General features: G+C 30.4%; 1 protein-coding gene across 1 annotated transcript; it reads left to right on the forward strand.

The window, feature by feature from the left end:
• The first annotated feature begins 10,133 nt into the window (after nt 1-10,133).
• On the forward strand, nt 10,134-15,704 carry LOC109004095 (serine/threonine/tyrosine-protein kinase HT1-like). Its single transcript, XM_018982515.2, has 3 exons — nt 10,134-11,383; nt 12,338-12,793; nt 15,208-15,704. Exons 1-3 carry the CDS (start codon nt 11,021-11,023, stop codon nt 15,454-15,456), a joined length of 1,068 nt encoding a protein of 355 aa, XP_018838060.1. The 5' UTR covers nt 10,134-11,020; the 3' UTR covers nt 15,457-15,704.
• The last annotated feature ends 1,895 nt before the right edge of the window (nt 15,705-17,599 follow it).

Raw genomic sequence — 17,599 nt, forward strand, 5'->3', positions numbered from 1 at the left:
TTTTGCTTTTTGGGATTTTATAAAAGGATAATGCTAGAACCACCGCTTGGGACTCCCGCTAGAGCAATATGTAGCATGTATTTTTTCATGTGTCTTTTTTTAAAGTATTTTTTACATAGATTTTTTTAACACTTTTAAATATTTTTAAAAAATAACATAAATTTAGAACATCATTAAAAAAAATACTTTCTTAATCAGAAAGTAAAAATATATATATTAAAAAATACTTCATTAATCACGAAGTAAAATAAAAAATATTTTTTTTATGATTTTTTTATACTTCGTGATTAAGAAAATATTTTTTAATGATGTGAATTTTTTATTTTTTAAAAATATTTAAAATTGTAAAAAAAATCTATATAAAAGAAGAATTAAAAAAACACATAAAAAAATACATACTAGACCCCAGCGGGAGCCCCCAACGGTGACTCTAGCATTATTCTTTATAAAATCAGAAGAATAACTTTATTCATTATTTCTACAAGTATTAGCTAGGTATATGGATGATGAGCACAATAATTCAATTAGTTTAATAAGAATAAAATAAAATAAATAATTAAAACAAGTGTTGTGTGTAGTGTAAGCGGCTGCAGTGGCAAACCTATTAAGGGGCAGGGGCCATGGCCCCCCCAAAGTTTGAAAAATATATATATATTAATTTTTTTTATTTAATAGGATTATATTAATTTCATATTGTGTTGGCTTTCTCTCTAAAAAATTATCTTGATCGGTTGATCCCTTCTACAAAATTATTTTGATCTTATAGATTATTTTGACTCAGAAATAAAATAAAAAATATTTTATTATAGTTTTAGTTTTGCTCGGCCCCCTACAACAAATTCTTGGTTCCACCACTGGGCGGCTGGGTAGCAGTCTTCGAATAAGAAGAACCGAAATTCATTTCGGCATTTTTTTTATTTTTTTTTTTTTGATAATTTCATTGCTTGACGTGTTAATTAGTGTTGATAATTTATAGCGTTACATAATTAAGATAATTTGAAAGTGCAAAATCATGTAAATTGTAAGATACTATATATGATGCAATGATATATGCCGTCGAGTGACCAACGACGGATTTAAGAATTTATTTTTGGAAGAGTGGATTAGTATTAAGGTGTCTCAAAAAAAATATATATATATTTTTAATAATATGTCTTGTGCCTAATATAATATAAAGGTGTTATAAAAAGGAATTGATATACAATTGTTTTTTTATTATACTTATCGATTATAGGATATTTAATTATAATAACCAAAGATAGATCATAAGAGTCTTCCTTCTTCAACAAATAAATTAGAGAATTGTTACAATTATAAAGAGATTCCACACAAAAAATAAATCTACAAACTGACATGACTTCTTCATATAATATATTAGATCTACTTAAGGGTGTAATTGATTCGGTCCAAGAGAGGTCACCGACTGAAAATTTCAGTCCATCATTTTAGCGGAACTGAACCATTAGCTATCGGTCCAATCAGTCCACTTGATTCGATTCGGTCTATGAACATTTTTTTCTTATTTTTTTTTTTTTTTTGACAAAGAAATTAATACAAGAAATTAATTAAATTAGGAAAATTAAAATTAAGATATATCTTTAATATTTTATACATGGTTAATGAATATTAAATAATTTTATTGTATATATGATCATTGGTGATCCTTTGGATGAAAATTATATAATTAATTTATACAATTACTATATAAAATAATATATTATATATAAAAAAATATTTAATATATATTCGGTCGGTCTCGGTCCTGTAAAAAAAAAAAACACACCCACCCCGACCAATAAAACTATTGGTCTGGCTTAGTCGGTTTTTCCGATCCGGACTGATAGTCTTACGCCCTAGATCTACTTTACCGTATAAGTAGATTTACAATCTAAGGTACCACATCAATTTATGAATTTATTCTTATAAAATATTTTTGTGACTAAAGTATTTCTCAAAAAAACTTATTTGGTCACATGTATACTTATACAAAGAAAGATGTTAAAAGAAGATTTAGAAAAAATTGAAAAAAAGTCATGCATAGAAAAGATAAAAACATAGAAACGAAAAATATATAGTAAAGAGGACTACGAGAAGAATACAACGAGATTACACTATGAGTTTTAAATTTTTAATAAAGATTCAATATTTTTGTTGCATTTGGGATTGGATTGTAACAAATACCTAAATGTATATACTATATATTTTTAACATTTTTCTCAAATATAAGTTATTTTAAATGGATAATAAGGGAGTTAGGCCTCGTTTGTTTTCGGAGATGAGATGAGATTAAAGTTAAAAAGTTGAATAAAATATTGTTAGAGTATATTTTTTAATATTATTTTTGTTTTGAGATTTGAAAAAGTTGAATTGTTTATTTTATTTTGTATTGGAAGTTGGGAAAGTTGTAATGATTAAATTAGATGAGATGAGATGAGATGTTTTTTCAAAACAAACGAGACCTTAAAGTTTATGATGGAAAATTTTTTTTTTTTTTCATTTTTTAAAAAATTCAAATAATTTTACAGTCCCACGATAGGGAGTTGTCACCGAATTAGATATTCTAATTTCTAAGTCATTTGTAAATGATTATTTTAGCAAACAATAGAAGAATTAAAATTACAACTCAAATACAACTTTCATTTAAAAAACTATTTTTTATTTTACAATTCTATTTTAATCGGTTTCGAGAAAATAAAACTCAAAATGTTATTTAGATAGATTTATTTTTTAAAATCTTTTTATGTATCTTATAATTAATTAATAAAATATAAAAAGACTAGATTTTCTATATATATATATATATATGAGCCATGCATATATGCTCTCAATTATTATTATATTTTTTCAAAATTGGTTGAATAAGGTTAAAATTGAGAAAACTACTTTACTTACATAGCAATACTACACAACCTCTCCAACCTCTACACACCACATTTTTTTTAATTTTTTTTTAATTTTTTAATATTTTTTTTGAATTAATTTTTTTTTAACTAATTCAATTCTTCTATTCATTATTCATATATTAAATATTTAATAAAATAAAAAAAATAAAATTAAAAAAAGTATAGTGTATGAAAATTATGTAAATAGTAAGAAGTTATGTATATTTCTTCTTACACAAATAGCACGTGGACCCTACGTCCACAGAAAATTCGATATCAAACACTTCAATTTTTTTTTTTTTTTTATTTTCATCATTTTTAAAAACTATTTACATACTTTTAAAAATAAATATATATATATTTAAAAATATTTACTTAATCACTAAATAAATAAATAAATAAATCAGTGGCCACCATCGGTGACCACTTTATATGAAAAAAGCATTTCCCTATAGCATGTAGTTAATTAATTATAACGTGAATGAGTGAGTAAGCAAGCATGTACGGAGGACATTAAGAAATGACAAAATGGTGTACCTTTCCTCAAAGTGGTTGGGGTACAAAGAGGGACACTATACCTTTTGGCACATCTGTTGTCTGTGTCATTCCAGCCTGTTTTTGGGTTAATAATTAATAATGTTTTTTTTTTTGTGCTCCCAGTCAAACTCAACAAGTTTGAAGTGACCACTTTTTAATTAGAAATTTATTAAGGATACACAATAATTTGGGATAATAGTTAAAATAATAAAAATATTTTAAATACAAAAAAAAAATACTTAAAAATTAATTTCATAAATTGAATATCTTTGATTATTTGTCAGATTATAAATTTATTTTTATTATAAAATATTTTTAATAAATTATATAAAATTACATCAATTTATAAAATTATTTTTATTTAATATTTTTATAATTGTAGCAGCTCAATTTTTATACCAGCCTATTCATTCATACATATTAACCTGTTAAAGAGTCATGAAAGGTTTGACATCAACATTTAAAGCTCTGATACCGGATGATGCCCATTAAGAAATTTATCAACAAATGGTATTATGAGTCTGTTATCAAATGTCATATCTTATTGAAGATAAGATATAAAGTATATAGAAAGCTAAGTGACAATTTTAATAATCTAAAGATTAAACAGACAGTTTAAGAGAATTATGTATAATGTTCTCTAATTTTCTTTTATAGTAACTTATCACATAATCTAATAAATTAAGAACATCTTCACCCCTTTCATACCACCTAGGCCTACTCCCGCCCTATACAAGCAGATAGCAGCCCTTCCCGTACCTTGCCCCCCGCATGGGCGGGGGGCCATATCATGTCTCTGCCTCCTTGTTTGGTCCGTTCGTCTTTGTTGATTGGGTGAGCGAATTATTTTATCCGTGTTATAATTCTGAGAATTAAAAATTTAATCAAATCAGTATCTAACAGTCGTAGAACTTTTGGATCAATGATTGAATTTTTTAATAATTGGTTTCAGAGTAGGATCATATCACGGGGTCCTTTCGAGATTCACAAGAGCTATTGCATAGCACATGACAATCCCCTCCGCCTGTAGATCTGGCCAAGATATCTCCTTCGCTTGTAAATCTGGCCAAATCAACACCAAAGCAAATATCTAACTAAATTCTACACACCCCTAATACCATCAAGAAATACTAGATGAATATACTAATTTCTTATATTAATTATTATGTATACTATAAATATATAGTCTATCAACAAACAATTCTTTCATATACCATCGCGGAGGAATCGGCTACCATGTCAGCTAATATATTATTAAAAAAAAAAAGATGAAAGGACATCAGAGAACATGATGAAGAAGACAGAAACCGTTGAAATCCTCAAGAGATCGCTTTGCAGATGGGAAAAAGTTCAGAAAATTTTCTTGCACTTTACCTCGCTTCAGTATAGAAATCAAATCATCAAGATAATTATCAATAAGATATTCCTTAAAAAAATCTGTAATAAATAAAAGAACTAGCCCTTGGCCACAAGGTTATCCTTAAGCAGTGGCTGGAACACAGTCTCTGGTGGAAGACTAGATAGCTTATGGAGAAAGCAAATGCAATGAAAATTGCCAGCTTCTTCGTCTTATTCTCCTTAAAAAACTCCAAGGACTGCAGGAATCATCGCTTGAAATTTTCAAGGATTTTTTTATGAGAAATGGCCTTCGCCTTAAAATTTTCTGTATATAGATTATAGAAGGTAAATAGCTTCATGTTTAGTATCACAGTTTATTTTAAGAAGATTTTCTCTTTTAGTTTTTTACTCTTTCTATCTGTCTGACAAAAATAAATCTCAACCGCAAAACTAGAAACTCGTTTCATGTTGTTGCCACTCAGCACAGCATGTTCCCCTTTCCCTTTCCCTCTCTCTCTCTGTTTTTTAATTTTGGATTTGCGAAATTCAAAATTGGAATCGAAGGCGCTCTTGCCGAGTCTTCGAAACTGCTTTCTTTTAGGATTTGAGATATTTCTCGATTTGATTCTTTGAAATTTGTATTTTTTTTAGAGCTTTGGAAGGTAGATTTTTTACGATACTTGGGGAAGATGACGGAACTTCTATACTTGGGGAGCATTTTTGTTTGAAAGTTAGAAATGAGAAGACTAAAGATGCTAGAAGAAGATGAAGGAGTGTTGAACCGTTTTGGAAAAAAAAATGAAACAGTACCGTTTTATTTAGTGCCACAAGGAACGCGGTTACCCAACGGTTTCGCCGGCCGGTTACATCCAACATTTTTCTAAAATTAATGTCCTAAGCTTAGGGTTGCAACTAATTTGGTATGGACTAGCAAAACCGACCGGACCGACCTTTTTGGTCCTGACCAGACAAGACCGAATTATGGACCGGTCGGTCTCGGTCCCAAAATATGTGGACTGATGACATTCGTTCCGGTCCAGTGGTCTACAAATTTTGGATCAAACTAGACTAAATTGGACCGAACCCCTTTATATATTTTTTAAAAATATTTTTAATAATTTAATATATTATTTTTATATAGTAATTATATAAGTTAGTGATGTAATTTTCATTTAATTTATTATCATTTACCATATAAAATATAAAATAATATATGCTATCAATTAATAATAAATAATAAATCATGTGATAATTTATGTCATTATATGTAAATAGTTAATACATTACACATTCATACATATTCTACTATTTACACTTAATTAAAATAATTAGATAATTTTTTTTAAATACTTAAGTTGCAAACAAACATGAATAATTTATATACAAAACAATTATTTGATAGTCATTAACATTGGCTCGAGCTGGGTGTCGAGCGTGACTCAAGTGAACACTGAGATTTGTGTCTCACTTGAGCCCACTGTCGCCCGAGACTCGAGCGAACTCATGGGTTGAGTTCTGCTAAAGCCCACTGTTGAGTGCACCTCAAGTGAACATTGAGCTTTGTGTCTTGCTCGAGCCCATTGTCTCGCGAGACTCGAGCGAGCTCACAGGTTGAGCATTACTCGCTCGAGCGCACCTCAAGTGAACTCACGGTTAAAGATTTTCTCGAGCGCTAGGTTGAACGACAGTCAAGCAAACTCACTGTTTCTCGATTTTTCAGCTCCAAAATTGTCTCCACACTAACAATTAATAATTATGCATACTAAAGAGTAAAATATAAGTTAGTAAATAGTAACTATCAACATTATAAATATGATTATAGTAAAATATTTTTTTAAAGAGTTAGTTACATAATTTTCATTAATAATTTACTTAATTTTAATTTAGTAATTTAAATATTTTTTTATTACTTTGTTTGAAAAAAATGAAAAAATAATAAAATAATTAAACCTGACCGACTAGATAGGATCGATAGCTACCAGTCCGGTCCGGTCTGAAAAAAAATGATGGATCAAAAATTTTGATCACTGGACCGATTTACAACTCTACCTAAGCTAATGTGGTTTGTTGTGATTAATTTAGGTTATCAAATTAATTTTATAGAAAAGAAATTTAATATACTATATTTAGCTGCATTGATTTATAAAAGATATTTTAAGCAACCTTTTTATAAAATTAAAATTTATATATAAAGAGAAACATATGAATAAGTTATTCGTTGAAGCCAAGAAGGTAAGTAGATTGACTTCATACTAAATAAATAATAGTTTTTAGAAGAATAATCTTAGATATAATTTTAAAATGTACACATCTCACTCATTTTCTTTAAAAAAGAATAAGATCTAGTTTGGTTACGCAGTTCAGATGAGATGAGATGAGATGAGATGTTTTGTTGAAAATTAAATAAAATATTATTATAATATAATTTTTAATATAATTTTGTTTCGAGATTTGAAAAAATTAAATTTTTTATTATATTTTATGTGAGAGTTTGTAAAACTTGTAATGATTATATGAGATGAGATAATCCAGGTTTACCGTTAACAAAAATGATATTATCATACGTATCTCAGATATTCTCATTTGTTTGAAAAAGAATGCACATTCGATGAGGTTTGGATAGTGAGTAGATATGAGATAAAATAAAATAAAAGTTAAAAGTTGAATAAAATATTATTTTTTAATATTATTTTTGTTTTGAGATTTGAAAAAGTTGAATTGTTTATTTTATTTTTTGTGTAGGTTTGAAAAATTTATAATGATTAGATGAGTTGAGTTGAAATTAATTGAAAGACTCTCTTAATCCAAACAACTACTCTAATACTTAGGGGTGTGAAAAAAACTGGAGAACCGGTAAACCAGACTGAATCGGTGGATTTGGTCCGGTACCGTATCGGTTTTATTTTTTTCAAACTGATCAAAATCGTTCTGATTTTTCTTTTTCTAAAACCTGATCGGACTGAACAAGAACGATTGATATATATATATTATAATTTTTTTATATATAAAATAGTTTTGTATTATATGATAAATTATTAATTAATATTTTAAAATCTTATATCACTATAGTCTATTATATTAATAGTTATATTAATATTATATTACTATATGTTATAATATGCTACAATATATTATCATTGTAGTATTATATATTATAATATACTATTATATATCTTATATAATATAGTATATAGTATATTAAAATAAAAAATAGAACCGAATTAGAACGGAATCAATAAAATAGAAAGTATCAGTTTAGGGGGTAACTGGTCTGAAATTGATTTTTAAAAATGTAAAATCAATACATATTGATTCGGTCCTAAATTTTATCTAAAATCGAATGAAACGGAATCAATTACACCTTTACAAATACTATAAATATTATTTTTCTTTTCGAAATTACTTTTTGTTTTCCGGAAACAAAGTGAAAATAAAAATAATAATAAAAAAATTTGGAAAGCAGCGTATGGGAAATATAAAATGAGTCTGAGCTCATCGGAAACAGTAAAAAAGAAAGATCGGAGAGAGAGAGAGAGAGGGGAATCAAAGTTGGAAGGGAGTGACCGTATACGGAAGAGGACCATGCCATACGGCTTGTCCGACATGGCCGTTTTACACTCCCCCTCTCACTCTCTGCTCGTGGGCCCCACCTGACGTCTGTTCTCTGACCGCCACGGTTACCAACCACAAAACAACGTTGCAACGATAAAATAGCCTTTGACCAAACTACCCCTCCCCCACTCACTTTATACTCTATAGTCTATACGACAATCGTTTGCGACGGGTCTTACCAAACTAGCAGCAGAAAGGAAAATAATAGACATATAATTATTTATATAATTATATTTTAAATAATAATATTTTATAATAATTTATAAAAATAACATCATTATATATATATTATTTTAAAACATATTTTTAAAACATATTACAAGGGGTGGGCAGCGAGGGCCCGCCCCATTTGCCCCGCATGCACCTCGCTCCGCATCTTCTCAAATTTATAATAAAAAATATTATTTTTTATATTTATATAAATAATTTATATAAATATATATAATTTGTTAAAAACTTGAATTCAATTTAATGGTTGTTAAGTCTTACATTGCTTAAAAATAACTATTATATTATCATGACCTTCTATATAAAAGTTGGCTTGAGAGATTAAGACAATTTAAAATATAATTCTAATAAGTTTATATTTTTTTGAAAAAAATTTATAATTATATTATATTATATTATAATTTGAGTCTAAAAAAAATTAAACTAAAAAAAAATTATAGACTCAATGAATCACTGGGTTGAGCGGGAGGCGGGACGAGGTTGAAACCCTCACCCCTCGCATGGTGCGGGGCGGGGAGCCCCTCCCCTGCACCATGCAGGTAGCACCTCTATATTTTACTTAAAATAATGATATCTTTACACTTTATTTATTATTGTTTTATTATTTAGTTATTTTTTTTATTATTTAAATCTAGATTAAAAATATCATAATATAATATTATTGTATAATTTAAAAGAAAATAAATTTAATCAACCAACGTAATCGTGTAAATTAATTAAAAATAAATTTAATTTAATTTTTAATTAATTTATAATATTACTTTAATGAATGATTCTTTTAAAAAAATTATATAAGAGATCATGTTAATATTTTTAATCTAAATTCAAAGAAAAAAAAGTTAAATAATAAGATAATAGTAAATAAAATATAAGAAAAGTATACATATATCATTAGTCTCGTAGAAATGACCTTTGCTTTTTTGAAATGAAAGGACTTGCCTGCTTGATTTGACCCTATTAACTATCTATATGTAGTCTTTTTTGCTTTGTTGTCACATGCAAACTTGACTCTTGATACTCATCTCACTTATGCATATATCATGTTTATTTTATTTAAATTCTTATTTATTATCTTTATCGTATAATAATTTAAATACTTTTTTTTATTTTTTTATGTAGTTAATTTATAAATTATTTAAAACATATTATGTTATGAAAGTATAACCAAAATTAATAAAAATTGTGATAAAAAATAAAAAAAAAATTATGTATATCTATCACTCTCCCACCTTCTTGGTGCGATGTAAAATACAATTCGAGAATCTCCTATTTTTTAAGCTTTGATTATTTTATTTTATTAAAAATGTTTTACACTATTTTTTCAATAATGATGAAGAATTTTATGCATAAATCAATATTTATTTTTACTTTCTATATTTATATTTTTTTTTGTGAATTTTTTTATAAAATATAAAGATGTTTTTTTATAAGATATAAAAAATCATAGTAGTTGATGAGAAAATTTTCAGTTTGGTAGTGATTTGCTTGCTGAGCAAAGCTCGTAGTTAAAAGTAGGCTGAGGAAGAGCAATTTTGGATAATGGCAATCAACAGAAAGGGCAAACCGGGAAAGAGAAAGGGTCATTATCAAAGGAAGCCCCGGATGTTTTCTCAGAAGAGGATCCTCGCACGTTACAAACGTAGAGTTTGTGTGATCGGTTTTATAGCAAAGCTGAGAGTGTAGAGACAGACAGACAGACAGACGCCTTCTGCTGCATATGCTTTCGCTGCACACCAGAACCCAGGAACGCCAACTTCTACATCTACATCATCCCAAACCTCGCTCTCCGGCCGTTTCTTTCTCTGTTCTTAGTTTTCGTTCCGATTAGCCCTAGCAAAAGCTTTAACCTTTTTGTGTATCTGTGTTTGGGTTTGTGTTCCAGTTATCATTTCATAGCTCTGGCTTCGGAAGATCAGAAACCGTACGTTTTGTTTTGAAGTGATGGTTTCTCCGTTCCATATGTCCTTTTTAGTTTGCTTTAGACTCATTGTCTGAACAGTGAACAAGATCACTTATCCTTTCGGTTAGAAACCAGTACTTGTCGTACTTCTAAATGAAAGTTAAATACTCCTACGTATTTTGACCGTAATTTTTCTTTTTTCGTTTCGTTCTTTCAATTTACGGAAAAGTGAGTGTTTTTTTTTTTCCATTTCTTGTACTTGTTTATTCGAAATAAATTAAGTTTATAGGTTTTCTTAGAGGATGTGATAACTCGAAATCCGTTTATCAGTAACGTTGCAATTTCCGAAATGTAGTGGGATAAGGACCCGTTAAGAATAAAGATAGCAAGTTCGATTTTTTTTCCCATTCTGGGTATTTTTCAAATCAAATATCTATAAGAGCTTTGCTGCGCTTCGGAATGTACATGTAGACGCTAAAGGGAGTGCTGATTTGATGGTTTTGATGAGTTTTGGCTCAGACCCATGAAGAATTTATACTGTTTTAAGCAGATTTCCACTACCAATGGGAAAACTGAGAGGAAGCTTTCCCTCGGAGAGTACAGGCGGGCGGTGTCTTGGTCGAAGTACTTGGTGTCGTCGGGGGCGGAGATAAAGGGGGAGGGAGAGGAGGAATGGAGCGCAGATATGTCACAGTTACTTATTGGGAATAAGTTTGCATCGGGGAGACATAGTAGGATCTATAGGGGAATATATAAGCAAAGGGATGTGGCTATTAAGCTGATTAGCCAGCCGGAGGAGGACGAGAACTTGGCTGCCATGCTTGAAGAGCAGTTCATTTCAGAGGTTGCTTTGCTATTTCGGTTGCGGCATCCGAATATCATCACTGTAAGCTCTGTTTCTGGAATGGGTTTGTATATATACATACTTAACCTGTATTCTAGATTGTATGGAATCAATGAGGCTGTGGTCCTGCACTAATCATGTAAATGTAATATGTGATAGGAACTTTTACTGTTTTTGCTATATATTATGCTTTGTTGCCATTCTGCTTGACCTTCGAATTGAATATTATGTTATAAGCCCGTGAAATATAATGCACGTATTTGTAGTATAGTTGTCATAGTTCCGTTGGACTTCACTTCTAGCTCGAACTAACACCATTGAATTTACACTCTTTTTTGGATTGCAAAAGAAAATATTGAATTTTCATCTAATGGCGTGAACACAAATTTCATTTTAGTGAGGATGTTGGACATGAAAGAGCTTTCTGAAAGAGCAGGTGGGAAGGAGAAGAACACAAATGCAAGCTTAATTCTATACCCACCTGTTTATGCATTCTTCTTTATATGCTCTATCGTTTATATTTTGTCAACTCTTTCCTCAGCAGCAGTGAACCATTTTCTCAAACCACTTCAAACTTATGCCTAAATGGGGAAGGAGGCATTACTATAGCTCATAACAGCAAGTGGCAGCATCATGTAATGTATACTTTTGTCTATATCAGTAACTAAGAGGAAAGTAAACAAGGTGGAATTGCTTGCAGTTGTCATAAGCGAGGGCAAGGATTTGAAATGCTGGTGTTTTGTGAAAGGGTTATTCATTATCTAATGAAATATAATAGTGGACCACGCATGTCTTATTGATTTCTTGGTTCATTTTATTATTGGTGTTGAACCTATTTTTGTCTTTCACCCAGATGGTATAATTGAATAAGACATTTAACTTTATTAGATTCTGCGTTTTTTGATGAGCTATGAGTTGGTCCTTAAATTTAAACAGCTGACATTAGTAGGACTTTATCCCTCTTTCTGACCACTTTGTATCTTTGCCTTCATGCAGTTTGTTGCAGCATGTAAGAAGCCTCCGGTGTTTTGTATCATCACCGAGTATTTGGCTGGGGGCTCCTTGAGGAAGTACCTCCATCACCAGGAACCACATTCTGTTCCACTCAACCTAGTTCTGAAATTAGCCCTTAACATTGCACATGGGATGCAATATCTTCATTCTCGGGGGATACTTCACAGGGATCTAAAATCTGAAAATCTTCTGCTAGGTGAAGATATGTGTGTGAAGGTAGCAGATTTTGGTATTTCATGCTTAGAGTCGCAGTGTGGCAGTGCAAAGGGTTTCACAGGCACCTACCGTTGGATGGCTCCTGAAATGATAAAAGAGAAACACCACACGAAGAAGGTTGATGTTTACAGTTTTGGTATTGTTCTGTGGGAGATTATAACTGCATTGACACCATTTGACAACATGACTCCTGAACAGGCTGCATTTGCAGTCTCCCATAAGGTATGTAAGTGATGAATTCATATAATTATACAAGCCTGATCTTAAATATATCAATGTGGCCTTTCATTTTCTCATATGGAAGACTTTCAAACATCTGTATGCTTGATAAAAACCAAGGTCCTGAAATTTCAGGAAACAACACACGGAGGTTTTTTTTTAATTGAAAAGTAAATGTGGATGCTGTATCTCACACATGCAGCAAAAGAAATTTGGAGAGAGAGGTGGGAGTAAATACCAGCAAGTGAATCCTTTAGCCTGCTCTGCAGTTGACGTCCTATATTGATACCAGTGAGTCAATCTGTGTTGCAGGTTGAGTAAATCACACAGGAATATGTTTTTTTTTACCCTTAGATCATTAATAGCTTGTCGTTTGTACAACTATATCCACTTCAATCAGCATAAGTTAGATGATGATACTTGATCTCTGAAATTGTGTGCTATTCCTGAGGTTACTAGATAAATACCTTATCAATAGATGGACACAGTATACTCTTGAGATTCCATCGTATAGTTTTTTTTTTTTTGTTTACAATATTGTTGGAGTTGATAAAACTAGAATGAATGGCTGGGGGCTGGGGGTTTATGTTACAAATTATTTTAGTGACAACAGAATTATGGCCTGTTGTGTAATTAGTTGAATACCTTAGAAAAAAGTTAGAAATTGACGTCGGGTATGAGAACGAGTGACTTATTGAGAGTTCGGTTGCACTTGGAGTTCTAGTTCTTGTTTACTCAAAGTGTCTGCAAAAAGGAACCATACTTTCAAGCTGAACATAATTAGGATGTTATACTTCCAAATCATTCTAATTATACAATTCTTTTACTCCCTAGAGGTTGGCTCAAGTGGTAAAGGCCTTGGGTTTGATGTATGCTCCCTCCAAATCAACCCTAAGGGGTTGGCCCAAGTGGTGACGGCCTTGGTCTTGGGGTATCACTCCCTTCAAGGTTCAAGGTTTAACACCTCATGGGTGCAAACAATCCTTTGGGGCTACACCTCCTGGTGAAAAGCCAGCAATTTAACCAGTTCTGGAGAAACTTCCGAGGGTGCGGTGCACTGGATCGGAGTTTACTCTGCAGGGGTGGGTCCGAAGGGCCCTGCCTTGGAGAGGTTCCTTGACATAAAAAAAAAAGAAAGAAAATGCTCCCTCCAAATCTAAGGTTTAAATCCTCTTGGGCGCAAACAATTTCTAGGGGCTATCGGACTAGGGGAACTTCCCCTTGAATTACCGAATGTGCACTTGCGGAAAACTCCTTGTCAAGGGCCTGTGCAACCCCGAGATAGTTGAGACTTTATTCTCGGACACCTGGTGCCAATAAAAAAAAAATTATACAATTTTTTTTACTGCACTTAAACAATAAAGGAAAGACCATACTCATGAAGTTCTACATAAAAAACCAGTATGTAAAACAACTTGTAGGTTCATTGTGATGGGTTACATCCTTTGTAAGTTTTTACCTTCAAGAAGCATCCGCAAACCGACATCTTCCTCACATGCATGGTGGGGTGTCATATTCTTTCCTTGAGTTTTGTCCAGTTCATGTGGGGCCGTCTGTTTTGTCCATTCTTATCCATGCAGGACATGTCATCTCCTACTTGTTCTAGGACTAGATAATATAATGGAAAAATATCCACATCCTAGAAGAATCACAAAGCATGATTCTTTCAATTTTAATTATGAAGGTCTGAAGGCATCTATTATCTACTTATTTCAAATTTGATATTGTAAATCTCTCTCTCTCTCTCTCTGTGTGTCACACACACACACACACATCTAGCAGATGGGAAAGATTAAAGTTTATCTTGATACTAACTTGCAATTGGAGGAAATTTCAGCATGTTCTAATTATCTTCTGAATCATAACAGAGACATGATTGTTGGGATTTTCTTACATAGTTAATATCGATTATGACCTCAACAAGCCATAGAAAGTAGAAAAATCTACATTTTGCAGCCAAACCAGCCATATAAATCTGTTGATGGACTATGATTACAACCAGTCTTTCAAAAGCAACGGAGTTTCTGGATCCGCAGCTGCTCCTTGTCTTGGACCATCGGCCTTGTGGTCCAGGGGTATCTGTGCTGTGTCCCATTAGAAAATGTGGTCATGTTTACCTGAGCCATGACTTTTTGGGGGCCATGTATAGCCAAGCCAATGCTGGCCTGGGAATAATTACTGATTACAGGAAAAATTTTCATTATTATCTGAAAAAATCTGGTTCTTTACTGGTTTATACTAAATTTCATAGTTGAGATGGAGATAAATAATTTGTCTAGCACCTTATGAAAGTCGAATATTGTATGCAGTTGGTAATTTTAAAGTTAAATTATAGATATTATGTTTTGACCATGACACTTGTTGGTGTTCAAACTTATTTTGTTTGTAATGCATTGAATATGCTTGGTGTTGTGCAGAATGCAAGACCACCATTGCCACCCTCATGTCCCACAGCATTTACTCATCTCATCAGCAGATGCTGGTCAAGCAATCCAGATAAACGCCCACATTTTGATGAGATAGTTTCAATCTTAGAAAGTTATGGGGAATCACTTGAGCAGGATCCCGAATTTTTCTCATCCTTCAAACCTTCCTCTGATCACACATTTTTCCGGTGCTTTCCAAAATGTATTCCTCGCCATAGATCTGCTTCTTTAAAAGCTTAGAGCATCTTCTTTACCTATGAGCTAAAAGTATACCATATAATTTTCTAGGCTTATATGTTCAGTTATGATGATGAACTTTTTAAAACACCTTTGTTTTCTTCTTTCTTACTTTGTGTTATATATTTTGGAACTTAGAGTTAGAGCGGTTCCTTCCATCAATATTATAGCCCTTTTGTATCCATGCATCACTTCTCACTTTACTCCAAAGATTATGTTGAAAATGTGTAACTTAAACCTAGTTTGTTTTCGCAACACTTCTCAACTTATCTCATCTAATCATTATAATTTTTTTAAATTTTCACAAAAAATAAAATAAATAATTTAATTTTTTCAAATTTTAAACAAAAATAATATTAAAAAAATATTTTATAATAATATTTTTTTTTCAAATTCACAGTAGACTATTATTTTTAATCTCAGTTCATTGATGTGACACATTTTAAATAATTTTATATATTAACCGCCAAAATAATAATACTTAAAACATGCCACTTAACATGTTCGATTAAAAATAATAAAATCTAAAATGAAAACAAGTGTTTGGCATAAAATATTTAAAGAAAAAGAAAAAGATAATATCTCTACATTAACCACGTGCTTATCAAACAAATTTAGAGTGGATTCCTTATCAAGTACCCCTTAGTACAATATCTCTATTAATAATTAATCACCTGATTATAAAACTCTACCAATGCCCTTTGTTGACTATGTATATGTATGTGTGGGTATTGATATTTTATAAGTAAAAAGCAAGTATCAAAGAGGATTTGTGTGACCCAATTGCAAGGATCCTTCTTTATATTTAATTAATTAGGGATAAGTATGCTTTTTGTAAGTATCAATATGATTGGATCCAATCAGTCCAACCTTCCATCTCATTATTCCAATAATTATTCAAAAAAGTTGGGCATCTTTCACTTTCCAAGTCGGCCCTCTACTTTATTTATAAGAGTGGTGCTATTCTGCTGCACGTACGTGCTCACTCTATGTGTCGTTTAGTATAAGTTATATTTTTCTTTTTCTTTTTTGTTTTTTATTTCAAATATTTTTTAAACATGTTTAAAAAATAAAAAAATATAAAGATACTAATAGTCACTTTCTTAACTATTAAAAATAAAGTTTAAAAAAGAAATTAAATACATGAACAATTAAAATAAGAGAACAAATTAAAGAGACATAGTATCATTATTATTCAGTAATTAGACCTTTTATAAGCCACTTTATTAAAGTTTTTGTCCGTATTTCAAAATTGAGAGTAAATTTTATGATATTTATTGAACAAGTAATATTTTACACAAATATAAATCTTATTCACAAATTTGTAATTATTTTTTTAAAAAAAAAATGGCAATTAAGATTGCTTTGCTTTCCCAAATCTCAATTATCATTTTCTTGGTTTATTATTATTTTTTAAAATTAATTTCTTCTTTAATTGTCTAATTGAATTGACAATTAGACATTAATTTATTAAAATGCAGGAAGAGATGATGTAACTTTCAATATCATGCATTTTAAGGCCAATCCCATTTCTTTTATAATATATATATATATATAGATATATCAAAGCAGGCAAAGGAACAAAGGCATGGAATTCCCATTTAATAGATTTGATGTAACATAAAGGAATGGCATATCTACATGTATATACTTAATTGCTTCATGTGCTTTTGTAGTGTACATTGAATGCCTTTTCCCACCGCTCTATATCATGAAAACCAACGGCAACGACTCGTCCATAACACAACTCGGTGATACTCTTGTGACCACAAAGCTTTCACCATTCTATTGGGGAGTACAAAATTCACTTTAAATATTCATTAGGCTTAGTTTGGATAGCAAAGTATTTTCGGGTCATCCCATCTCATCTCAAATCTTCAATTTTTTCATTTAATAATTATCTAATAATTACATAATCATTACAACTTTTTCAAACTTCTAAACTTTTAAACAAAATATAAAAAAAATAATTCAATAGTTTCAAATCTCAAAATAAAAATAATATTAAAAAATAATATTCTAACGATATTTTTATTTTATAATATTTTTATTCAATTTTTTTTTTTATCTTTCAAAATCTCATAAATTAATATTATTTATAAATTATTTTATTATTATTTATAAATTATTTCATTTTATCTCAGAG

The sequence above is a fragment of the Juglans regia genome, chromosome 9 (assembly GCF_001411555.2).
Source record: "Juglans regia cultivar Chandler chromosome 9, Walnut 2.0, whole genome shotgun sequence".
Taxonomy (NCBI): domain Eukaryota; kingdom Viridiplantae; phylum Streptophyta; class Magnoliopsida; order Fagales; family Juglandaceae; genus Juglans; species Juglans regia.

Excerpts from the sequence above, each read along its gene's own strand:
- LOC109004095 (XM_018982515.2), top strand. The coding sequence starts at position 11,021 with ATGAAGAATTTATACTGTTTTAAGCAGATTTCCACTACCAATGGGAAA. Across the intron at positions 11,384-12,337 it reads GGCATCCGAATATCATCACT|TTTGTTGCAGCATGTAAGAA; the intron begins GTAAGCTCTGTT and ends GCCTTCATGCAG. Across the intron at positions 12,794-15,207 it reads CATTTGCAGTCTCCCATAAG|AATGCAAGACCACCATTGCC; the intron begins GTATGTAAGTGA and ends GGTGTTGTGCAG.